We start from the raw sequence: 26,273 nt of genomic DNA, 5'->3' as shown, positions 1-26,273 counted from the left end.
TCTTCAAATTCAACAAGGAGAAAAAAATTCCAAATTACAGTATCTCCTTCAAAACTATAATACACTAAAATACATTGCTCTGTACATCAATTTGTCTTTGGCACTCTTACACAGAAATAATTTGGGTCCTTTCTTTTTCCTGATCATTAATGTGAAACAATGCTCAGAAAGCTAAAATGCATGCATTCCATTGTAAATGGTTGAGAGGAGAAAATTGAATGCAACCTAAAGAAGTGAACTTTTCTCCTGTATCACTTGAAAACAGAAGTTCCTGCACTTTTCTAGGTGTGCTATTATTCACCACAGGTTTCCCCCTTCATATTCCAACCCTTCATCATGATTTACAGTGGCCTCACCGTGTCTGGATGTGAAAGTTGTTGGTGGTTCCAGTGTGTTCATAGTCATGTATGGCAGCTGCGAAGATCATAGCGAAGATCTCCAGCTCCGTCAGCCAGTGCTGAAAAGAGATGACAGGGCAATCAGCTAAGTTGTCATTTTCTTGTGGGGTTTTGGGTTACAGGATGGGTGGTAGCAAAGCACCCTGGCAGTTGTAGTTCTTAAGTCCTCTATCACACGTGTGGAGTTAAATGATTGCATGGGAGTGGCTGAAAAGGTCACGTGTTGTGACGTGTCACCATTTGAAAGTACTGTATAAGCCTTTGTCTCTTTCAATAAAGCAATGCATTTGTTACACACCAAATTGGTGTCTGCCTAGTCCCAAGGACTCTTTATTTATTAATTATTTATTTATTAATACCACTGCTACATTTTCTCAGGCATTAAAGTTTTTGATTTTTAAGGCAAGTTATCCCCTGTTGAATGTCAGTGTTGCACATCATTGCCTTTCCCCTGCAGCCTGCCAGCTGCTTTAAAGCAAACTTCTCCAGCTAATACACAAAAGCCAAACCAGTGTGTTTCCTGGATCTCCATCTAAATAAAGTGAACTTCAGCAAAATGATTACAGGAGTAATAAGATTTAAGGCAGAGCAAGGGGAAACACATGCCCTTCTGAAAGAGCAATGTTTGAAGAACAGAGACAAGGAAACCTCAAGAAAATCAAGGCTCTTTGAAGGGAACTTGATGATACATATGCAAGTAAACACATACCACCAGGGTATGTATTTCCAGTTCAGCTGACCTGTGTAGCAGAGCCTCAGATATAGAAAAGTGTCAGTAAACTGCAGTAACTAAATGTCTGTACCAATTGCTGAATCATGAGGACAATAAGGAAGATAACCTCAAAAGATGAACATTTTGTTATTTGTTTATCATTCTTAGAAATGTTTGAGAAAGCCCTAGAGTTTAGGGGTTTTTTTCTGATTTCCTAGTAAAAGTCTTACTCTTCAATGCTTAAGTCACTTTTCCCTTAGATTTATAAATAACTCATGTGGGCTTAATAATTTCTCTCTTGGTCAATCAATCATTTCATTGTCTGGTTTTCCAGACACACAAGGAGTAACACATATGGAGCGTTGTTAACATCAAGTGCATTGGAGGCGAAGGCTTTAGATACCATAAATATTTATCTCTAGTCCATCTTCAAGTGTATTTCTGTTGTTTGTCTTGAAAACCCCTGTGGGAACAATATTGTATATTTTTCTAAGCCCTCTATCCATTCCTGACACTGTGTCAGATATCAGCCATTTGTAGGCTTCTCTGTAAACCAGTTCAAGATGGTTTTGCTGTAAAGAAGTGGATGGGGATCAGCATTTCCAGATGACGGCTCTTATGCTCAGATAATTGGAATGAATTATCCTTTGGATGTACTGCCTCCATTGCTTAAGTTAAGAGGACAGCTTAGACAATACAATCCTTCATATTAGGTGAAATGAATTACAACCAACTTGTGTTGGCAGATTCACACAGGAGATCTGTGGTAGAATGAAAAAACAGGCTTAGTTTTTTCATTCATTCTCTTTAGATCACTGTTAAAAGAGTTACTGACAACTTCACCTACCTTCTATTTCTAAATAATCCAAAGTCGCTACTTGCATTAGCTCAGACATATCAAATGAAGTTTGTCTACAATGCAAATGTGGATAATCACAATCTCATTATCAGGCAAAAACTGTTGTATTATATATTCAGGATGCCAAGTCCTTTACTTACCGCTATGCCTGTCTTGAAAAGGAGGTAATGGACTGTCTGTGTCACATCTGCAGCGTGCATTAGGTTGTGATAAGGATTTTTGTGTTTGCTGTAGCCAACCTCCAGAGCTTCCACAAAGGACACCAGGGCAGAAATGGGAATCTAAGTAAAGCATCACAGAATTAAAGAAAAAAAAAAACAAAACAGCTTTAATGGCTAGCATTCAGAGGGGAGTATTTTGATAAGAGGTTTCCCAAGAGCAGTTTTTACTTGACAAATAAACAGAACACTAAAATATCTGAAACAGGCACTTGAGAGAGAGTGAATTCAGGTTACTCCTTCAAACTGATTTTTCCATCCATAATTACATTATGGGTGAATCATTCCCATACATAAACACACAGAAATAAGTATACTATGAAATGTTGTCTGGAAGACACATAGATTATGAAAAGTAGCAGTGACCACTTTATTGATTGTCCCTGGAAAAATATTTCTAAATAGGCTACAAGCAACTGTCTATTGCCTTCACAACCCAGCAGAATACTCTGCTTTACTACTCACATTCAGGATTTTCTAATGAAATACATCATATAGCAAGTCTGAGAAACATTTATCAGACCTCCAGGTTTTCACAGCAAAATCCAGCCTGCACATCCTATGGGACTGCCATGTTTTTCTAACTCCAAGATTAACTTCAGACACTCAAAGAAATGCAATCGAGGGGACTTCTACAGAGGAGACTATGCAGGTGCTGTCAGCTGTAATGTATGCAACCAGCAACATGGGCAGCAGGGGTTCTCCACTTTCACTGTTTCCATAGAGGAGCACTGCTGTTGTCCTGTTGGGTACATATAAGCAGAGAATGCAGCTCTGACCAGACACCTTCTTCAAAGATGTCTCATCAGACATGGGTAGTTACTGAAGAAGTACAGGACCCAGAGATCTGTAAACATTTTCCAGCCAAAGTGAGCGGGGATCCATAGGAATTGAAAATGTCAAAAGAGGAAGGGACAGCAGAGAATCTGTGTGAGGGGAATGGTCAAGATCTAGATGGCAATGTTTCTGCCGGTCAAATTTAAGCCTGTTCAAAGTTGGAGTAAAAGATACATAACATTTGTATCTGCAAACCTCTGTAACGATTACAAAATTATAGAATAGTTAGGGTTGAAGTGGACTTTTAAAGGTCACGTCCCTGCAATGAGCAGAGGGACGTCTTCAATTAGATCAGGTTTGTCAGAGTCCAATCTGACCTTGAATGCTTCCAGGGATGGGGCATCTGCCATGTCTCTGGGCAACCTGTTCTAGTGTTTCACTACTTTCACCATAAAAAAAAAAATCTTCCTTACATCTATTCTAAATCTACCTCTTTTAGTTTAAAATCATTACCCCTTGTCCTGTTGCAACAAACCCTGATAAAAAGTTATTCCCCATCTTTCTTATAGGTCCCTTTCAAGTACTAGAAGGCTGGAATGAACATTCATCAGAACCTTCTCTTCTCCAAAGGAACAACCCCAACTCTCACAGCCTTTCCTCACAGGAAAGGTGCTCCAGCCCTCTGATCATTTTTGTGGCCCTCCTCTGGAGTGATTCCAACAGGTCCATGTCTTTCCTGTTCTGAGAACTCTAGACCTGGATGCAGTACTCCAGGTGGAGTCTCATGAGAGTGGAGGAGGGAGCAGAATCATTTGCTGGTCTAACTAATTGTAATAAATTTGAATTTGCATTCATGTTCTCTTATTCTCTTTTTGTGACTGCATACTTGAAGGTCCTATGAAGCTCAGGAAAATGACACCATCATTCTGAGAGGATCATATGCAGTATTTTATGTGGAAACCTGTTTGGAACCCCATCTACTTCATGGTTTTCCACTGCAATTGAAAGTACTACTTAAATCACATCTGTTCATGCTTATTGGGGAAAGTGCAGTGTTCATAAAATCTTCAAAGACCACTAAAATTGCATTTTGAATGGAACAAAGCAAAATGAGAGAGAAGATGAACAAAATCCAGGATGGAAGAAGATAACCATCTTCTAACTACTGACCTTGAAACGGTTGATCAGATCATAGCGCGTGAGAAGTTCATAGAAAATGAATTTCAGTGCATGATCACCACTGGCATCGTTTAGTGCGAATACATCAAAGGACCACTTGTCAACATTCTGTAAGAGTGGGTAGAAAAGACAATATGGTCATCCCTTTTGCCATGATAGTTCAATTTCTCTCACTTTCTCTCTCAATCTACAAACTGAGAAGCTGTGTAGGCAGCTGGCTCCTAACATCTGTTTGTAGTCTTGATAATTCCTTCCTAAGCAAAGAATTTTGTGATTGTCCCATGGATTGAACCTTTGGGTTTTTTTCAGACTAATTATGACTGATCATTTTTCCTCTGAAACCTCAAAACTCATAGAAGGGTCAATATTTATAAACTGATTGTCACCTTGAAGACCTGAAGCTGAACAATGTGAGAAATCCCTTCTCTCACAGCAACTGATCCTTTTCCTTCTCCACCTCTCTCCATCTTTATTTTCTTTCTTCCCTGTGGGATGTTGTGATTGATTCCCAAGTCCTTGGTTTAATCACTGTAATTTGGAACAGAGTTGTTACCTTCACAACCTGAAAACTGCCACAGCCTTGAACTCTGTTCTTTCCTTTATTGAAAGGATATTCCCTTGGGTCTCTTAAATGATTAATGTATGTGAACTAAACTAATGTCAGAGAGAAGGAAAGGCCAAGTACTAAGACTCCCTTATCAAGTCGAATATCGCAGTATTATGTTGAGGCTTTGTATAGACTCCCCTTCAATACCTTTTTGTTGGGATTACCTTTAGCACTCCAATTACAGCTGGTGGGTAGCTCAAGCCAACCATATTTGAAGTCCGTCTGTACATTCTACCAAGATAAAATAGATAAGGTAACACATAATTAGAATTAAAACAAAATAAAGCAATCAACAAAAATCATAAAACAACAGACCATTACAGGAGACTTTATTTGGCCCAGGACCCTGATGGCAATTTGTTGGTTTTTTTTTTCCTTCCATCTTGTTCCTAACTTACACAATATTCTCTACACTCTTCTTATTGTATAGTCTAATTTGAGCCTATACACTCCCCATTATCTCATAGCTTGGCTACCCAGCAGGACATGACAAAGAATTTGCCAATACCGGGTCTTCATCAGAGGGAAAGGCTACACTCAAATAACAAGATGTTCCCAATTTCCCATTGCACGTGGCCGTACTGATCTTTCAGTTCCCTTAGTCCTTGCTGGCCCACATGCCCGCTAATTCTGAATGTACCTCAGAAATCATCCGTACGCAATGAATCAACTCCAGTTCGGCACAGCTGTTATTTTTGTCTGTATGTTTTTGAGATTAGTATAAAATGTTTTGGGTGTTCGCCCTGTGTGTGTGTTTCAGGGAGTGAGAGAGAAAGAACAAGGTGAAAATCAGCATCTGTAACCATACTAAAAACATGAATGTAGCAGATTTTATACTTGATTACAAAGCATATTTTTAAAAAAGATTATAAAGCATGTACTAGATTTTAAACTTGTTTTCAGGGCACACTGTGTTTAACAGGCTTAGTGAATGCAGAAGCACTGTCATAGCTAAAATGCCTTTTCACAGGTCACCCTTTTTTGTCCTTAAGAATCATAGGGCTAAAAGGAGATGATGGAAAGCTCTCTTCTCCCATCTGAAATGATCCTGTGCAAAGTCTTCCTTCACTTCCATTTTTTCTATCATGTTCTGTACTCAGACCATAGAAAAGGTATCTCCTTTGAAGAATTATATTCACCCATTCCTCAAATTTCAAAACTTCTTATCCCCTTCCTCACTCCAGTCAGAAGCTTCACAGCCTTCTCTTACGACAATTCAAGCAGAGTCCCTTTCCCTTCCCTCAGGAGAGCCACAACCCTCCTCTGGTGCTATATTATATCTCCTTTGGGCCACAGTGATTCAGATCAGCTGGAAAACAGCCTTCTACAGCCTACTCTGCAGCAGTTCATTTCCTTCCTTGTTGAGCAAGTCCCCCATTAAGAGTGAGGGTTAATTCACAAATAGCCTGTCAAACCTAGGACAAACCTGTTCCAAGGAGAAATGACAAGTTTATGCTTGTCACAATTTGCTGCCACTCTTAACACATGTACAGTAAATGGTGCACAGACAAAAATACTGGCTATAATCATGCCGAAGGAGGCTTCTGTGTATCTCTGTGGCTTGTGGTCTGCTGTCTGAGACACTCAGCCTCCTGCACAGAGGGCTGTTAGGCTGTCACTGCAATTCTGATGAACACTGAAAGGTGCTCTGCTCCTCCATTCCTAACTTGAATTTTGCTGTTACAAAATTCTCCCAGGGACCCGGGAGCTACTGTCTTTCAGGCCGTCTAAAGACTGTTGACAGTTTCACATGTGCCAGACCTCCTTTTAGCTTGAATGAAGAGAGTCAGCAAAGAGTGTTACTTGATAAGAAAAATCAAGACTGGAAGTGAGTCCAAATTGAAATGAATAAATGTTTTAAATAAGTGTTCAGAAAATAAAATCAGTTCTGGCAACAGATTCTGATGTTAATCGCAACAGGGAAGGCTAAGAGGACTCAATGGCTTTCTTTAAATCCCCCCTGAACTCTAAAATTTTCACATCAATCTTGATCTATAGTTCTTTCTAGTAATACTATGATAAAGGATTTTGGTTTGTTTCTTAGCAATTCTTCATGAGAAATACTGGACCATAGAAGTAAACAGAGGCTAGGGAGAGTTTGGTCTGGCCTGACTGAATATTAAATGCTGTCTCTCCTGACCTAGAACTATGCAGAAATGTATATTCTTTGTCAAAATTATATCAGCTGTGCTATTACATCTGTACTATACTAAGAACAGATGAAACAGAACTGTTTCAGATTGCAATCTGTTACTTAATCCCAGATTTTAAGGTGTTATCCAGATCTGTGTAGGAACATCATTAGAAGCATATTAAAGTGTTCTTCATTGAATGGAGTAACCTACTCTTTCTCTGAGGTCTTCTGCCCTAAGGTATTCTCCTCCACCTCCAGTAATTGTGCAATCTCTTGTACCTGGGCAGTTATTAGAACAAAGTAGTTACATCCTACTTTACCTTTCTACAAATATCCCAGCTTGCACTGCATGGACAATACTCCTGAAGCGGGGTTTTTCCTCTGTCCTTTTGAGCATCATCCCCATTTGCCGTGTGAAGGTAGCAGCCAACCAGTCACGGACCTCTGAGGGCACAGAGTCAGATCGAATATCACTCAGTTCATCTTCTGTGTCCAGTAAACGCCTAGAAGGGTGAGGAACAATGGGTAAACAGATTCCCTTAGAGATCACTATAACATTATTAACAAAAAAACCCCTCACACATATTCTAATTAAAGCAGCTGTTAAAAGTCTTTGGGTTATCATTCCTAATCAAACACAATCATATAAGTTTTCAACAGTTTTTTTATTATCTTGAATACTTTAATTTCATTTTGTAAAACTCACTACTAGGCTGACAAACTAGAAGTATCAGCCTTTTGAATCACAGCTACATAATCATTCACTGACTTCACATCTTCAGCACATCAATATTTCTGAACTTTCTGCCCTTCAGAGATAATTTATGGTCACTTCTAACTTCTGAATTAGTAACATACAGTCATCTCCTTTCTCATTCTGATCATCTGTGGCAACTCCACAAGTGCATTTGCCACTGGATAAACGGCATATAACAGAGGAACTCTTCTGCAATGTCTTAGCAGTCTACCTCTATTATGACCTGGAGTAAACTTTTTTTTTTTAATTTCAAAGATATGATACAAGCAAAAAGATTTAACATTATTCACAAGGAATAAATGAGTAGGAATTTAGAAACTTTCAGAAAAAGTGTGACACAATTATTATGAGAACATTTCTCCATGAAAATGTATATTACACTTATGATTTCTTTTTATCTCCTTCCCTGCCCCATAGAATTTAAAAAAGCTTTTAAACCAAGGATTGAAGATCTGCTCTACACAGAATACAATATTCTAATGATTAAAAACATATTTTCTGCCAGTAATAAATCTTGGCTCAAATTTCCCAATTGGCATGTAAATTACAATTTTGTGTCATTGGTACCAGATATGAGAGTGCTGATGTCTGGAGTTAACTCACCTAGTTTCATCAATGTATACTGACTCAAGAACAGTCGCAGCATATTCCAAATTCTTCTTAAGGTCTACAACTGAAGCTTCTCCTCTCTCTAATTGCTTTACCAAAGACCGCAATCTAAAAAAAAGCAAAACAAAAATCTGATTAGTATAAAGAGAAATAGGTTTGACAGTGAGTATTAGTTCCCAGCATGAGACCTAGCATACATGCTTGACAGGTGGAAGTTTTGGAAGTTTATAAGTTTCTCAAAGCCACATGCAAGAAATCAACAAAACTCACTTTTTAAAGATCAGTTACAATGACGCCAGGCAAACAGTGCATTGTATTTAGGCTCAAGTAAGTGAGTTATCATACAGTCATAGAATCATAGAATATGCTGAGTTGGAAGAGACTCATCAGTATCATCAAGTCCAGCTCCTGGCTCTATGCAGGCCACCCCAAGAATCACTCCATGTGCCTAAGAGCATTGGTCCAAACGCTTCTTGAACTCTGGCGTGCTTGATGCTGTGACCACTTCCCCAGGGAGCCTGTTTCAATCCTCCAGCACCCTCTGGGTGAAAAACCCTTTCCTGGTAACTAACCTAAACCTTCCCTAGCTCAGCTTCATGCCATTTCCTTGAGTGGTGTCACTGGCCACAAAGGTGAAGAGATTACTTCCATCTCCAGGAGGATGGATTTCTCATCCACTTGTCAGCAAGTGAAAAACAAAAGTATTGTTCAATATTTCAGGTGGAGAGCATTCAACATATTTCCATCCAATCCTGAAATCCAGCTCAGAAAATCCATGGAGTAACTTCAGGCCCATGGAAGAGGCATGGTTCAGTGCTCCCATAGCCCTCTGCTATGTAACTGCACCACCAGATGTTAACAGCAACACAAACACAAATATTTTGTTTCATGAGCAGAGCTGGAAATGTGCTTCCCCACGCAGGCAGTACATGTGGAAGATGAATTTGCTTCCTCTCTAAAGCCAAATCATTGATCCTTCCTATCCATTCTCAGCTTACCTTGACAATACCAGAGGGGAGGAGGAGAAAAAAAATAAAACCACTTTCATGTCCAAACAGTAAGTATTGCTTCATATGCCTCCTCGTTCCTTCATCCCACAAACAGGGAGGCTGCAGATGTGACCCCTTAACTAACTACCAGAAATATTGTACACAGGAGTCAATATTGCAGGAAGAACATTACCTTTGGCTCTTCCTGACTTTTATTTCATTAATATAAGTATCCAGCAGCTTTATGCCATAAGTCATTCAAAATTCATGTTCAGTAACAGCACAGTGTTGATGCTTCATGGCAACAACATTTTTCATTAAAGAAGATTATGCAGAATACTATGTGCATCAATCATTTGGACAAACAGTACTGTTGCTGTAATAAAACCCTGCCACACCATGAGGCATTCTCATGTGAAATAAAAAAATTACACTGCCTTCATCTTACCATCTGTTATCTATAACTGTTGCTGATTCACTGAGTCACAGCAGCTGCTCCCAATTACCTGCACTAAATAAGAGCCTGGTAATCATTTGTCTTTAATTTATTTCATGTATCTTTATTTTTTAAAATAGTCCTAAATGGACTGAAGAGCATTCAGGCAAGTTTATTAACTGAAAAATTCTGTTTCAAGGTGGCTGAAATAATTCTCAAGTTCAATAAAATTCAATTAGGAATGTGGTTTAGTGAGGGCTTTGCAGTGCTGGACTTAACAGTTGGACTCATTTGTGATAACATTCCTTTGATAGCCAGCTCAAATAGCTTTTTTTAAAAAATTAAAATAAATAAATAAAATCAACCACAAGCTTTAGAAATTTACAAAATAATAATCAGAAAGCTCAATAGATGGAATTTTCCATTTCCCACAATACAAGCAAATAATTCTTTCCCCTAAGAACTCTATTTAAATTATAATGCATGTATAGTCATGATGGAGAGAATAAAAATTTCTGCTTCGTACAAAATAAGCATTTCTTATTAGATCATGTAATCACTACATATTACTCAGAACTTAAAGCAATAATTCACCATCTTCCCTTATGAGAACAGGCCTTTGGGTATAGGGCAGTTTTCTAATATGCATGCACATATGCATAATTGCAAATCTAGATACTCTGAAAAGGGTACAGACTTGAACAAGATGCCACAATTCAAAGCAATGTTAACGTGGGGACTGCTGCCCTTCTACTCTGTTCCTCTCTCCCAAGTAAATATCTCCATAAATTCACACAGTTCCTCAAGTTTCAAACAATGGGAACGGGGCTTTTCTGAGTAGAAATTTGTCATGCTGCTAAAACAGTGATTATTTTGAGATATGCCTGCTCCCGACCTCGTAACATCCAATCCTGGAATCAGATCAAATTGCTGTACAGGCTTACCACAAAGGAATTTTTGGACTGGTATGACCAGTTCAGCTCCGCTGCAATAACACAACTAAGCACATAAACTCCAGGTCAAAATACAGAATGGAGCAAAACATCTCATCTCCACTCTCTTCCAAGCTACTGTTTATGGCCCACCCTAATTAACCACACCTTTGGCTGAGCACTATAGTCTTCAGTTGCAAAATAAACTGTTGGAAGAGTTTACCAGTTTATCTCCGTACATTTTAGCCTAGAATTAATTCTTTTTCTGGATCCAAAGGAAAAGCATCCTATAGATGCAAAGTAACAGTCAGCCAAGCAGTCTTAATAAGGCACTAGTACCAACCAAAACTTCATGGCAACTATTGCATGGGATAAGTGCATGTCTTAGCTAGTCTTATTATAAGTACATGTCTTATTCAACAGAATAAATATTCAAATACCCTATCCAAAGCCTAATAACAATGTTTTAAAAACAATCACAATAATCTAGTGAAAGCAAGAGGTTTTTCTAAAACAAGACAATGTAACAGCCAATGTGTGATCCATTTGAGACACTCTTGATTGCTTAATGTGAATGAGCACAAGACTACGGTTATAAAACGTAACATATTTCATTTTTCCTAAGCCTGACATATCTGTATAAATACTCAATCAAAACAATATGGTGAAAAGGATTTTTATTAACTATATGCTCATTATTCTTTAGATCAAGAAAGCACTTGAAGTTCTTTGGTTACTGATTTTGTTAAATGAGATCTGTGGGAAATAATATATCTGCCCGTCATCACCAATGACAGTTCAGAATAAGAGCTGGGTTTAGGCCAAGAGGTGGTAAAACAGGGTTGCTTTCAGTCTAGTTTTGAGTAAACAGACTACGAATTGTGAGTTTTCATTTACTGTTTGAAGTGGCCTACAACATCAGGAATCAGTTTATATAAAAACGGTAGAAGCTGATCCAATGATGGGAGTGAGCATTCTTGTTTCTGGTGGAGCCAAGGTTCAATCACACAACACTCTAGACTCGGTGTCTGGTAGCATTTCTAGGAACTGGCAGTAATTCTCAACTTGATCTAACAATGAAATAATTTTCTTTTCCAGAGCACAAAAGAAAATTATTTCAAGAAAATCCACATATTAGGTTTGGTAGACAAAAAATAATTTAGTCACCTAAGTGCATCATAAAAAAAAAAAAATTTTTAACTGAGTTTGTTTCTGTCCAAGGGGGAAAGAAGGAACAGAGTTAAACACATCTGAGCCTGAAATTTTTGCAGCACTGAAGTTATTCATGGACATGGCATAAGTTTGAAAAATCTAGCCATGAGTAACAGTTTAGGATGACAACTACTAAAATCTATGAGGTGTTTTGCCTTGATCAGAAACTGATTACACAGCTTCTGCTGTGTGATATCTAGATGTATTACCTTCTATAACACCTAGAGGTATCAAAATGCATGGTTTACACAAAATTTTTTATACAAACTCTTAAATACCCTTCAGCATGATTAGATATGAGCATCTTCAACAAACATTGGAGGATTTTTTATTTCTATCCTGTGATGAGGTCACTAAACTAATTTTAAATACTGAGAGTTAGGATATAAAACCAGACTGACTGTCTGCATGAAAGAGGAAACCCCTGGATGAAATGGGCATTGAATAGTTTTCATCAAGTCAGGCCTTATTCATTAATCTGACCATACTAGCAAACTACTGGTTTTCAAAACTGAAGCAGTGCACACACACCTCTCTGACATACATAATTCTAACTGATTTAAGGCTGTAATCTGTGAGTTTGGGTTTATTTGAATACTAGATTACATATTTCCCAGGCCACATTCTTATTGTAAGATCCTGGGTTTTGTTCTTTCATGCTAAGCATAACTACAGGTGCCTAAGATTACTCCTGAAGGGTCTTGTTTTACCTTTACATTTTTCTCCTGAAGTGTTAAAGATTTCCCTGTGTCCCTGTCAGAAGAAGCAAAAGGTCAGAATAGCAATCTGGAAATTGGTGATTTATGTTTACACTTAGGACATGTACAGTATGAGCAGAAATAATTAAAGTGTTGGTGGCTAATACGCCATACACTAGAAGAAGTTTGTCTCTGGGGTTCTGTCTCATCTAATCATTCATCAAATTTCACATTCATAGTGCATGGTAAGATTAACTGAAGAACTGAGGACATTTTTGTCTAAGACCAAGCTGAAATCAGGATAAGGTAGGAGTATCATCATAAAACCTATTTATATTTGCAGATATTCAGATGAAAGAGGCTAAGGAAAGGATTAAGAAATTTAGCCAAAACAAGGCCAAAAGTCTAATTAATTCTTTCTGTTCTTCCAGTATACAGCAGCTTTCTTCTCTACTAATTCTATATATTTATTTTAATAAGTGGAAATTGGGCCTAATTATCAGATGAATTTATTTTCTTTTTTATTCCTAGGATAGAGTTTTTATCTAAACTCATGATTTTATCCTACCCACAGAAAGGAAATTATAGAAAAAAATAAAGTTTTTTATTCAACTTCAGAAGTACCACCTGTTTACAGAATAAGGGAGGACTATGACAAATAGATTTTAAGTTCTTGTCAGCATGCAACTGAAAATAATGGACACATACAAAGAAGCAAAAAATAAAATTGCATAGAAAACTATAGCTGGTACTCCTAAATTCTCAGTGATTGGCTCTACAAAAATGCTTTCAGCACTACTGTTCTATGTATTGTCCTTGACGTTTTTTGTCTTAAAGTATGAAAACTGAACGCAAACTCTCTTCCATCTTTTCTCAACCTACTCTAAAACAATGTTGGATAACTCCAGTGTACATGTTTTCTTGGAGAAGGGTGAAGAGATGTAGTGAAATGCTGATTCTGACACATGCTGATAAAGTCCCCTTTTATTCCGCTGCCTTACATTCTCTGTAGTCAAAAAGCCTAAATTATCCCAAATCCATATACGTGATGACCTGTCAGAAGAATTTATGGGTGCTCAAAATATTCCAGTATTTTTTCTTGAAAAACATAAGTGAGAGAAAAATAAAAGACTTTTTGTTTTTCTCAGGCACAAAAGTGTTATTGTGTACTTTGTAGTCTGACAAAGAAAGGCCATTTCTGGATCTCAGACACAATTCAGAATGGACAACAAGTCATTCAACAAACCAGAGAAGTGTCACAAAAAGTATTCCCCAAAAGAGAAAAGTGTCTAGTTCTTTGGTGTTTACAATAAATAACCGCAAGACTGGTTTATGACACAAAATCTTAGATTACTTTCAAGTGTAGAGACCTAAACAAGGTCTGTACTGAAAATATAACCAGAAACATGCAAAGATTCTTCAGCATGAAAGCTTTGGGATTCGCTGATAAATTCTCTCACCTCCAGCTGCAGGGGCCTCAGCTGGAGGGGGAGAGGGAGGCCCTCCGGCCCCCTCCTCCCACCTCCTGGAGCTCTGACCTTGGAGTCCGCTTGTTATCCCATGTTCTCCGCTCTTCTCTGGGCTGGAATTTCTTCTGTGCAACAGCCTTTTCTTCCTCTATTCCTAAACATGTTATCAGAGAAGGGCACTCATTGGCTCAGCCTTGGCCAGCAGCAGCAAATCCCTCCTGGAGCTGGCTATCATTGGCTGTTTCACAGGACAGTGAAACCTCTAGCAGCTTCTGATACCACCTCTATGGCCTCCCTACTACCAAAAACCCAGCCACCTGAACCCATGACAACCAGTATTATAGAAATTTCTGTTTCTGAACGCCCTGATTTTGCAGCAACAGAGGGACTGCCATAATAAATCTGTGATGTGGCATTATCTTTTACTGTAACAAGATGTTTCACAGCTAACACAAGTACTTCTCATTACTTTTGTGCTGTCATTTTACTGGTATTTGTGAAGTTTATTTAAAAAATTTCCATCCTTGAAGACACTCAAAAGGCTTATGGACACAGACCTGAGGCCCCTACTCTAGATGGTCCTCCTTGAACAGGGATTTGAAATAGATGGTCTCCAGAAGTCCCTTTCAATCTCTACCAACCTGTGAACTCTCTGGAAAACAAATGCATCCATCTGTGCAATGAAGTACAGGTGAAGGAAATTGCCTTTTAACTCCATTCACCAGGAGTTTTTATTTCTTCTGCATTTTTTTAATCCCCCTTAATAGAACTGTGGGTGTTTCCATTATTGGCAAAAATGGATCATCTTTTCCTTTTTTGATGCCATCAAGCTTATGGCTTCTTGATTTTCCTTATGATAGCGTAAACAATCATCTCTTAAATACAAGTAAGAACTAATGCTGAAGTCACTATATATTTCAATTTGGATAAAAAAGCTTTAACTACAATTCTAATTAATAAGAGGTCACTTTATTTTATAAAGACACAGGAAATTTCAAGTTTAATTGTACCTGCAAAACTGCACCTGTCCAGAGAGGTTCCATCAGCTCTATACACCTTGCTATGTATTTTGTTGCTCACTGACATGACTCAAGCTAGTTCTCTACAGCACACAAACCTTCACACAACCTCCAAACTCATAAGGCATTTCCTCTTAGTAAGCTTGAGACACTCTCAGTTTTAGAATCTTCTCACCACTGGCAAAGTTAAGGAGCAGGTAAATAGAATCATATATTCATTTAAGGTTGGAAAAGGTCTCTAAGATCATTGAATACAAAAAAAAAGCAGCTTGCTGAGGTCACCTAGCAAATCAATGACAAAACAGCTCTTCTAGTCTCCCTTTCTAAAAAACTCCATTATCACCATCACATTTCAAAAACCATTCTCATACCAACTGATTTTGATTTTTAAAAATGAATAAAAGTTCTGTTATTACAGAGTGAACAGTCATTATTGACTTTCTGATGAATTGTCAAAGACTGTTTGGAAAAACAAGAACATGAATTCCTAACAGTTTTGATTAAATTAGTAACTACAGCAAGATTTTGATAATAACTAGGTTTAATAGAGCACATTATTAAAATATTATTAGGACAGTATAATGAAACAACCAGTAAGGTACTTTCTAATCCCATCAACACCACAGCCAGCATAAAAAAAAAAAAAAAAGGACTAACAACAAGGTCCCAAAGAAGTAATGAAAAACTCTCACTCAAAAGTAGAAGATGGAATTAGAGGGGGAAAGAGGAGGTATTTGCAAGTATCCAGTGGACCCTAAATAAGTTAAGCTGCATCTGATGGAGCACATGCCACTTCACTCATCTCTATGAGATATTTTCCTCTTACCTAACCTAGTGACTCTACAGAGCCTTCTGAATAGTGAATCTTGTTATTTTAATCCTCCCTCTGTAAGCAACTGAGAAAGAGTTTAAGCCTATGGAGCAGTTTCTGTAGTTAAATAGGACTGAGAAGCCCCTACTACAAGTGCTCCTCTTCATTATCTGTCCAGACATCTTTGGCATTGTGGGCTAGAATAATTGAAAGTCCAGGCAAGTTGAAAGGATGCAAACAGAAAGCTTGTCTAGAGTCAATAGCATTGAAAACAGCTTAGGAAAGTTGTCAAAAAACATCTTGTGCAATTTTGTTGGCTCTCATGATTAATAACATAGTGAATTGAAAAATTTTGAGAAAGAAAATGGGCTCATCAACGTGAAGGATGGACTGAAAATACTGTTTTATATTGTGTTCACCTACATGTCTGACTTCTGACATGATGAATATCTGTAAGTCTGGCTGGAGGGTCTGGAAGTGATACACTGCTGCTTAATAAAGCCAAATCAAAGAGCTTTCAATTTGCAGCTCTTTGATAGAGTAAGAATAAAAAATATCATACTGGTCAACTAATGGGTTTGAATCCACATACTACCAATATATGCCTGAGACCATCAAAGCCCTTTTCATTAACCAGGAAAATAATACACAAGCAGGGAAAAATTTCATTGTATATGTTCATATATTCTTGCATTTTCTATTTATACATTCTTAAATAGAATGCTTATTTATTCTTATAGTAATTGTCATTCTCTGTCTCTAAATATTTATTAGTTATACATATGTTAAATGAAGAACATGATAGACAGTGCTATAATCATTTTCATCCAGCACCTGGTAGATGACCCTGACAACCTGAATAGCACACCGGGCTAAATGTCTCAGCAGCTCACATCTTTAAAGCACTCTCCATAGAAAAAGCTCCTCTTCTAGTCTCTGAGCAGCTCACAGGATTAGATGTACTTTATGTTTTCAACAACTTGCTTTCCAGATGTTAAATGGCTCTAAGGCTTAGATGCATTTTATTAAAACCAACACATCCCAGCTTTGCGCTGGAGTTATCTACAACGTGAAACACTGTGTATTCCACAAATCATCAGAGAACAGAAGGGCACCACTGAAAACACCAGATTAAGGCAAGTGTAAGCACAGATTTAACTAACATTTATTTTTCTTTCTCTAAATTCCATAGAAATATCTCCCTTAGAGAGATACCTGTTTTCATATTTCCCATTCAGTTTTGCAGTGTTGGACAATGATTAACAATTCATTTAAAAACTAAGGAAAATTAGGTACAGTTGGAAAAAAATCTTGTTCACACAAACTGCACTAAGATATACGTCAAGCCAATCACTTTGTACTTTTGATCATACGGTAGAGCAGACTTACAACTATTTAGCCCCCAGCTGCTTCCTTTTGCAATTCCCTTGGCTGATGAACAAATCCTTCCACCTTCCAAGACTGCTTGGTCCCTGCTGACCCTGAACAAGGAGGTTGCATCAGCATGGAAGCAAGACGCAGCCACTGATATCAGTGAGACGGCGCTGGTGAGTCAGAAGAGGAAGGTAGGCAAATGACTGTCCTTGGTCAAGGAGCAGGTCCCAGGATTAAAAATAAACCTCAAAATAAATATTTTGACCTCTTTCTTTTTAGAAAAAAACAATGAAGTTCCTGTATTTTAAAATAAACCTCTGCACTTCCCTAAGCAGTGAGCATGAAAGGAAAATGCAGTACAAAGGTGATTTTTAATCATCTCAGAAATACAAAATGGGGATCCAGGTCCTCAGACCCTCAGCTGCAGAGAGACCAGAATTTACGATTATTACTAAGGAATTAGCTGTCTCGTGACATTATTAATTTCTTGGTATGTTTGAGGTTTATGTTTCTTTTTTGTGGTTAGGTTAAAAAACCTAAGGTTTAAAAAGGTCCCTGAGCAGATTCTGAGTGATAATCTAACCTGTGACAGCACCAGAAACTCTTAACTTACTTACACAAGTTGTAATACCAAACTCTTAATTATGTACTCTAGTAACCCATGCTTCCCTAAGAATTACCGGACATAAACTGGATATAAATTTCATTTCAAGTAAATAGCAGGATGTATGTGGCTGTAATCCAGTGACAAGACTGTTGTAACATAAAAGCCATTATCACTGATGACAAGTTAATTGGCTCTCAGAAGAACAAATTCCCTCCACTGTGATACTGAACACTGACTGCATTTGATACTACGACTCTATTTTGAAAAAGATTCATGACACAAAATTGACTGCAATAAGATACAAAATACTGGTATTAGTAACCTGAGGATTCCTTGTCTTGAACTTTCTGAGCTGTATAGAATAAAGCTGGTCAGTTACTGAGAGTTGAAACTCCTCCAATACCTGTAACTTCAGTCAGTTGATAGTCTAATCCATGGACAAGTCTGTAGACAGGTAACTTAGAGGATAACACGATCAACCGTGACAGTGTAGAGGGTACAGGCCTGTATATAAAGCTTCGAAAAAGCATCCAGACAGCAAAAGCAGGCTCTGAGTTTTGGACATTTGGAAATATCTTCCTGCCCTTCAAAGTCACGTTCTGTGAATGATCCTTCTTGAAGGGAATTCAGAACAAACAAACCTAACAAGATCCTCAGCAATAAGTAAGAATTAATTATGAAAATACACAGGAACTGATTACAAAGGGTGTAACTAATGTGTACACTAGTAAGTTTGTAAGCCTCTGGCTGGAGATAAAAAATCTCTCCCTTTATATAATTATGTGCAGAGTTAATGCAATTTCTCCACTGGGATCTACAGTGCCCATTGTTTTCATAGAGTCAGCTATATAATGTGCCTGTTCTCCCAGAGCAGCTGCTAGTAAAACGCCTGGATCATTGATCAGGTTAATAAAAAGACAGCAGGTTTGGCACTCTGCTTGAAACTTCAAGATTTCCTTCTTGAACTTCTCTTATAATTTAGATTACCAGGTAATGCTGGTGGAGAAGAGGTATGGCTAGTGCATAACACCATGTAGATGTCATATGACAGAAAGAAATCAACTACTTCAAGTATCTCTGACAGTCACCAGAATTATCAAAATCCCACGTTTATCAGCTAGTTCTCCTCTAGCTCATACTGTTGAAACTTACTGGCTGCCGGTGCATAAAACACTACCCTGCCCAAATCTCTTTTTCTCACAGTCAATTGACTCTTCACAAGACCCCTCACTCCTATGAATTCAAGGCTGTCACACACCACTAAAGAGTGAAATAGAGCAGAGAAGGACTAGTAGGGTTTTTAAGCCAGCTTCACTATCTGCCTAGACTTCTTTTTCCCTGAAAACATCAGGAGCCGAGACCTCTTGGAATCTCTGGGGCCAAGGACACAAGATTGCCATTCCCACCACCCGTGGTGGGATCAGCAGCTGTTTAGACCTGTGTCACCTCCCTCGATTACTCCTTGTCCTGATCCCCCAGCGAGCTGGGTCCACAGAGACTGAGGAAGAACTCTTCCCTGGGAGCAGGAAAGTTGGCATGAAAAGCATTTCACTTAAATCTCCCCCTGTGCAAAATAGGAAATACTGTTTTGAGGGACATTTACTAGATAAAGGCTGCAACCCAAAGCAGGGTTTGGATCTGCAATGTTCCCTGTTTATAAAAAACAAAGGAAATTTAATAATTTTCACTTCAGCCTCCTTCCTAATCCCTTTTAAATCACTGACATACTAGAGCTGAACAAACTGTGCTGAATCCTTCTAGATACCTGCAGCAGTTCGAAACCACAGACTCAAGTTCAGCTGAAGCCCGCTGATATACAAAATAAATCATGTCAGACAGAAGTCAGTGAGGAACGAGAGGCATATTTCCTTTGCTGAGAGGAATTACTGTTTTTTGCTTCTCCGCAGACCTTATTCCCTCTGGGCTGCTGGGAGCCAGGGAAGAAGGGGGAGGGAGAAGGGGGAAGTAAAACTGCAAAAGCAAAGCTTTTAGTGTTTTCAGAACAGGTCTGGATTAATTTCAGCTTGCAGGGAAAGGGACTAGTGGAGATAAAGGACAGCTTCATTTTCAAAGCTTGCTTAATAGCATTGATGACTGGCACTTTATGAAACAGAGACATCAGCTCATGAGCAGTCAGCAATACCACTGCATACTGGTCAATGCCTTCCAGCTTAGAGCCCAGCAATTGCTCATGCTTTTGTATTTATATATTCAGGGAAACAAAATAGCCAAGTAGAATCTAATTATAATCCCACAGGTCCATCCTTCAGGACACTCTTGCAATTGATCTAGCAATCTCTCTTATTGCATACAACTGGCTGTGAAAGACAGCCTGCAGAGAAATCCCCAGGAACACTCAGCCGAAGGGCAATCATTAAAACTCCCTGAGCCATGGCACAATGAGAAGGGATGCACTAGTAACCTGTGAGTAGTGGGCTACTAGAAGTGGGTATGTGTATAAGCAGACATGAGCATATTACAGTGATGAACAAAAAAAAGTCCCTTTTCCTCAACTGATAACCTGTTTCTGATGCTCTGTTTCCAATGTTAATCCCCGGGAAAATGAACTAAAGGAAAGAAGGCACAGTACTTCTAATAAAAAAAGGATTTAGAAATTAATGTAACTGCTCTAGGAAAACTAATCTTTGTCTTTGCCTTAAAATGAAAGCTACAAGCTATTTGATAAGAGGATCCAAACAGCCTCCCATCCTGCACCCAAAGAAGACCTATCTGTGCATTTATTCCTTGAATAAAATGCTGTGTGGTAATAACTTACTAACACAAGGCAAGCACTGCAAAATCAAATATGTTTTTTGGGTTTTATTTGGTTTTTTTTAAATTATGAACCATTGTTGAAATAGGTAACATTTCTGAACTATTTTCAATACTGATGGATGTCCATGAGGAAAAAAACGCTTGTTCAGTAGGGCATTTGAAGGAAAACCCAGGGAATAAAGGGAAAAACACTGATGGTATGTGCACGTAAGTACTTGAATAAGAGGTGCTGAGAGAAGAAAAGCATCACCTAAAAAGACGTTCCACTTGCATATTTTAGGCTGGGGAGTGATCAGAGACTTTATGATTTCCTTTTACAGTTCAGAATAAAAGAGAGAGAAGTGCTGTTTCATGAAGTTGAAGGTTAGAGAAGATAAATATTCTTTAAGTAAACAACATGAAAGGTAAAATTCAACTGTTCTTTGTCACGGTAATTGGTAATTAAAGAAAACAACTCAGAAAATAAAGTGCATTTACTCATGATAAACGAAGAGTGACAGTGTCTGGCACCTGTATCTGCAGTATGAGCAGATGCTGTCTGTCACTGGGGTACATCCATCTAGAATGACTATGGCCTGTGTAACAAAGCTCTGTAAAGTTTCTTCACAAAAGATAGGATATTTCTATCATCTTACAGTGCCTGTCCCAACAGTCATTAGTCCTTGCTTATTCCCCTGATATACACAGCCTGTAACTCAGCTCTTGGCTATACCCAGTATCCCTCAGGGAAATCCCAGAGCAGAACAACTTCTTCCAGCAAACATCAGCCATTTTCTCCTTCTGGCCTGACATTTTCTACAACAAACAACTCAATTTCTCCAGTGTAATAGAATTCTACACCCATAATCTCAGCTACCCTTTTCATGACCTTTCTCTTCCATATCTTCTCTTGTTCCAGTGTAATTTACACAGTGATATCCCCCACAATATTCAAAATTTCCCTTCCTCCTTGTCCATCTTTCTTCCCACCTGTCCATCTCCCTTCTCACCAACTCTCCCATCTTTCTTCCCCGTGACAAAAGCAAACAGTTGACCTCTGCTATGTGCCTTCTCCCCTTGCCCAATCCTCTGTTGTCCAATGGCCTTTTTCATCATCAGATTAAGCTAATTCTTCTTGATCTTCCATAAATTTTTGTCAAATTATACTTGCAGTCAAAAAAAACCCTCAACAATGGTAAGGGGAAAATACTGGAGAAAAATTTTTCTTTCCACTTTCTCAGAATGAAATCACTAATTGTAATAAAATTTTTTTTGAGGAACCAAACAATAAACAAATGTTTATTAATCAGAGTACAGCACTTCTTAAAGAAATCACTTTGGTATTTTGCAGAGGCACTTAGAATGCTTCTTTCAGAACCATAGTCATATTTCAAGGATACTTTGCTTACATTTCTTATTGCGATATACTTGTTCTTTAGCATAAATAAATACATTTTAAGTATAATGAGTTACATAGAGTTACAATATAGCATGGATTTAGCCTTCTTAGCCTCACTTGCTTAGCATGAGTAGTTGGATTTGCTGAAGCTTTAGGCCTCAACCTGTGAAGTTACACCTAAATATGCTTTGAACTGGGATAGTTAATTTTCTTAGTAAATTTTCTAGTAGCTGGTACAGTGCTGTGTCTTGGCTTTAGTATGAGAAGAATATCAATAACAGACTGATGTTTTGGTTGTTGCTAAGTAACATTTATCCTAAGTCGAGGGCTTTTTTAGTTTCCTAAGCTCTGCCACCAAGCAGGTGCACCAGAAGCACAAATCAGAAGATAAGGAGACTACAGGCACCAGGAGAAGCTGCAACTTGGCAAGATAAGAACAGTTAATGGCCTGCATGGACACTTGAGAAATAACCAAATAAGATCTTAGAAGAATGCCACAACAAAAATGACCATTGAACCAGGAGGTGCATTCAAGGCACATGAAGAGCATGTGAGAAGAGGGTGTGTAAGTCATAAAGGTATAATTCCCCAAGGATTACTTTGTTCTGAGTCCCTCTCTGCAGGCACACTCAAGATGACCTGCTGCTGTATCTCTCTATTAAATTATTTATTTTTATATATCTGACACCTGAGACTCTGCTGCAGGAAACCTACAGCTGAGCTTGAAGAAGGAAGAAGCACGTCCAAGTGAGTGTGTGTGTGAACAAGGAGTCAAAAGGGGCACCCACTGGCTCTCTGGAGCTGCCTGCTACAAAGTGACTCCAGACCAGGAAGTTAAAGTACGGGGTGGTGTGTATGTGACTACTTAAATGGTATGAGAATGCTTGGGCAGCAGCTTTTCCTTTAACATTTCCTTTTCTGCTTTGTACTTCACGTAAATCATTAACATGTACTTAGGGGAAAAAATTCATTCATCCATGACTGACAGATCAGGAATTTTATCTAAAAGGTTACTGTAAAAGAAGCATTTGCATCTTAATAGAAAATTAAACTGTACAATTAACCAACATGCACCTAAACTAAAAGAACAACACATGCAATTCTTTGTTAGATGGAGTAAAAATGCATGAGTCCAGATCCTAATGGAAACTATTAGGATTCTAATGGAAATGCCATGTCAACTAACACAGATTATTTATCTGACAAATCTTGTGAAGATAAATTGGACTTTAGTGAGTCTTTAGAAGTGTAAAGTTACCTGTAGTAGCTGAAGTCACCCAAGCAAATGAACCTGATCTAATGGGGAATTGCCAAGGGCTACTTGAAATGTTCCCTTCCCTCTTCATGTCCCAGAGAGCTGAAGGTGCTGAATATCTCGCAGAAAAACATAGGCAGCCCATAGCTGGAAATCTTCAGGACAACTGAGAGTCAAATCAAACATGACTGAGGCCTCAGGGTCTAAAAAAAACCCAAACAAACAAAAAAACAACAACAACAAAAACAAAAAACCAAACAAACAAACAAAACAAAAAAAAAAAAAAGAAAAGAAAAAAGGAAAACCAACCCTAGGACCTGGAAGTTTGGAGCTTCAGCTTGGCTTCCTGTATAGTTCTCCCTCGTGCTGACTACCTCCCCAGTCACTATTTAGTACGTTATCTACTGTTCACTTACCCAAAGGGAACTATGCAGGAGAATGATGACATGATTTTATGTTAAATATCCTGCTTCTCTGGAATTGCTGTGATTAATCTACATCACAGTTCAGTGTTTCAGATGAAATTCAGGGTGGACTAATGAAGTTAGGCTTCTCTAGACAGCTGTGAAACTTCCGAGTTTACAAGGAAAATCATACCAACATATTATTGTTACAAAAGCATTTAAGTTAACTCACTTAACAGAATTCTCAGCGCAAGAGTCAGTGTCTGTCATTTCTAATTACATTTCTAGAATGGCTCACTTTTTACCCCAATTCTTTCTCCTCACATTTGCTTGCACATACCTCATCTTCCTTCCCAACAGGTCTGCACTCAGACGAAACTGGTTTTTACAGTCACTGCAAGATACAGAGGGCAGTAGTGTTTCTCTTACATAGCTGCTGCTTACTATCATGTAGACATTCTTATGTGATAACACTCCCCAAACAGAAACAAAAGGAAGAGGATGTAAAAGCAAGCAATAGATCATTTCAGTCCAGCTGTCAGACACCCTACAGAGCCCAGTGACATAGGAACCACCAAGGTTGTTTTGAAAGAACAAAGGCAAAAAAGAAAGCCCCACAACAGATGAATGTGAGAAATGAAGATGGAAACCTGAGCCAAGCCATCAGTTTATGAATATTGCTGGAATTATCAACTCAACAGGAAGTCTCACTTAAAACCAGACTTTAAGTGAACTGCTGTTCAACTACTTCCTTTTGCTGGATGTTACACTTCTGCATCAGATTGTACTATGTGCAGTTTCTCATTTAGCATCATACGTAATCACTCAGCAGGTGGCAAATTCAAGGCACAAGCTTACTAGCCTGCTAAGTTTCCCCAGGTGCTGCCAGTGTGTGGTTCCCAGACACAGACAGCAGCTACCCCATTGCACTACAGAGCCCTCTGTGCTGGCAGTCAGCACCCACTGAGCAAGGTTATCAGGAGTAGCTGCTGAGCAATTGCTGTGTACCAGTCCCTGGAGTGGCCTCTGCAGAGCTCACATCATTTGTTAGACATGAGAGGGCCATGCAGCCCATTCGCACAGATGCTGCAAGGATGCACACCTCCAGTCAAGCAACTGGCATGGGTAACAGTAAGAGAAAAACCCAGAAAGTCAACATTGCACAGAGCACAAAACCCTGTAATGCTATATTTAAACAGACTGACATATTGTATTCTCTGTATGTCATTGATACAGTGTATTTGGCTGGTAGAAACTGTTAATATACTTCATCTATCTTTTGAGGCTTACAGAAAGTCTCCTATACAAAAGAAATGCTGAACACAAACCTCTCTAATGCCATGGTTATGTCCACAGAAGAGACAGCCAAATAAGATACAGTACTCAATGCAACGCGTTGACAATGCAAGCAGTGCGATGTACACACACACCCACATACACACAGACACACAGAGTGCAAACATTCAGTCTGGAAAAAATCTTAGTCCCAGAACAAATTGTCTTGCACCAACTCAAGACCTCCAGCCAGAGACATGTTTATAATTGATTAACAATCATAGCAGCATCAAGAGAAATGGGGGGAAAAGCAGACAAAACTTCACTGTCAGCCCAACATTTAAGAAAACAACTGGGAGCATATTTACCTTCTCTTTGTTCTTATCTCTCACATTACACAATGCCCACTTTCACAGTTCAGCACAGAAATCTCCCAATCAGTATTTTTCACTAAACTGTCATACCTTACACCCACCTCATCCATGGCTCAAGCCACCACACCTCAGTTTGTCGTGGCTATGACACACAAGCACACACACAGCCTGTCCTGCCAATGCTGCATTAGAGCAATCATCCTCGGCAAAGGGCGATAGCAAACAGGAGTGGTGGCTATGATGCCTTACCCACCACATCATCCCACTGGATTATGTGCCAGCACTCTTTATCATCACACTATTAAAGGGCATATTCAGCAGAGTTGAAGCACTCTACAGAAGTCTTAAGTCCAATTAAAGTCAACATGAACCAAAGATGTTCAGGATGCCATGACATCAATCACCAATTAACAGTCCACTTGCATGGGAGGGCAAATCAGCACACTACCAAAGAACCTTTGTGCTACAAAGTGCGTGTTCTGAAGCAACCAAGCTCAAGGGTTCCAAAGAAGGAAAATTGATCTGTGAAAGATCCCCACTGAGCCTCCCTCCTGTAAGGAAGCAGTAAGATAACCAGATTTGGAGGCTGTAATAGGGACTGTTAATCAACAGGATTCCTATTTCTCTTCAGTCTATTGCAAAGGCACAGATCATTAGTAACACTACAAGCCTGCCATACATTTTGTTATTACAGCATGACTAAGCAATAAAAGTGAACCAGCAGATTTTGCAGAAGAAGCAGTGTTACGTTTATTAGGATTTGACCTTCAATGGTAAATATTTCCATTCTTTCTCAGAGAGAACTACCTCTAATATCAGAGGGGAGGACTACCACTAGCAGCAGAAGAGATGTGGAGCAGCAGCAGCACAAGATGGACTTTCAAATGGGGAAACAACCACTAGAATGGCATTTCCCTGAATAAAAAACACCAACCTGCCAACAGGAAAATCATCTTTCAAACAAAAAGAGACAGATAACTCACAAATACCTTGCAGTCCTCCGTGATTTACTCTT

General features: G+C 38.7%; 1 protein-coding gene across 6 annotated transcripts in view; it reads right to left on the bottom strand.

The window, feature by feature from the left end:
- PDE1C (phosphodiesterase 1C) overlaps positions 1-26,273 on the bottom strand; it is a 69,386-nt gene that overhangs the window by 42,528 nt on the left and 585 nt on the right. For 4 of the 6 annotated variants that reach the window (XM_027902261.1, XM_027902264.1, XM_027902262.1 and 1 more), the window contains exons 2-7: positions 8,245-8,358; positions 7,205-7,387; positions 4,915-4,981; positions 4,135-4,251; positions 2,110-2,250; positions 357-457 (exon numbers count right to left, since the gene is read on the bottom strand). In XM_027902261.1, the coding sequence (XP_027758062.1) occupies positions 357-457; positions 2,110-2,250; positions 4,135-4,251; positions 4,915-4,981; positions 7,205-7,290 (512 nt within the window). In that variant the 5' untranslated portion in view covers positions 7,291-7,387; positions 8,245-8,358. Of the gene's footprint in view, positions 1-356; positions 458-2,109; positions 2,251-4,134; positions 4,252-4,914; positions 4,982-7,204; positions 7,388-8,244; positions 8,359-26,273 lie in introns of those variants that run through there. The other 2 variants (XM_027902259.1, XM_027902258.1) reach the window with 1 other exon arrangement.

The sequence above is a fragment of the Empidonax traillii genome, unplaced genomic scaffold (assembly GCF_003031625.1).
Source record: "Empidonax traillii isolate 1590-97213 ecotype Southwest subspecies unplaced genomic scaffold, ASM303162v1 scaffold857:size263469, whole genome shotgun sequence".
Lineage (NCBI taxonomy): Eukaryota > Metazoa > Chordata > Aves > Passeriformes > Tyrannidae > Empidonax > Empidonax traillii.
Note: the sequence above shows the minus strand (reverse complement) of the source record. Positions and strands in the feature narration are given on the sequence as shown.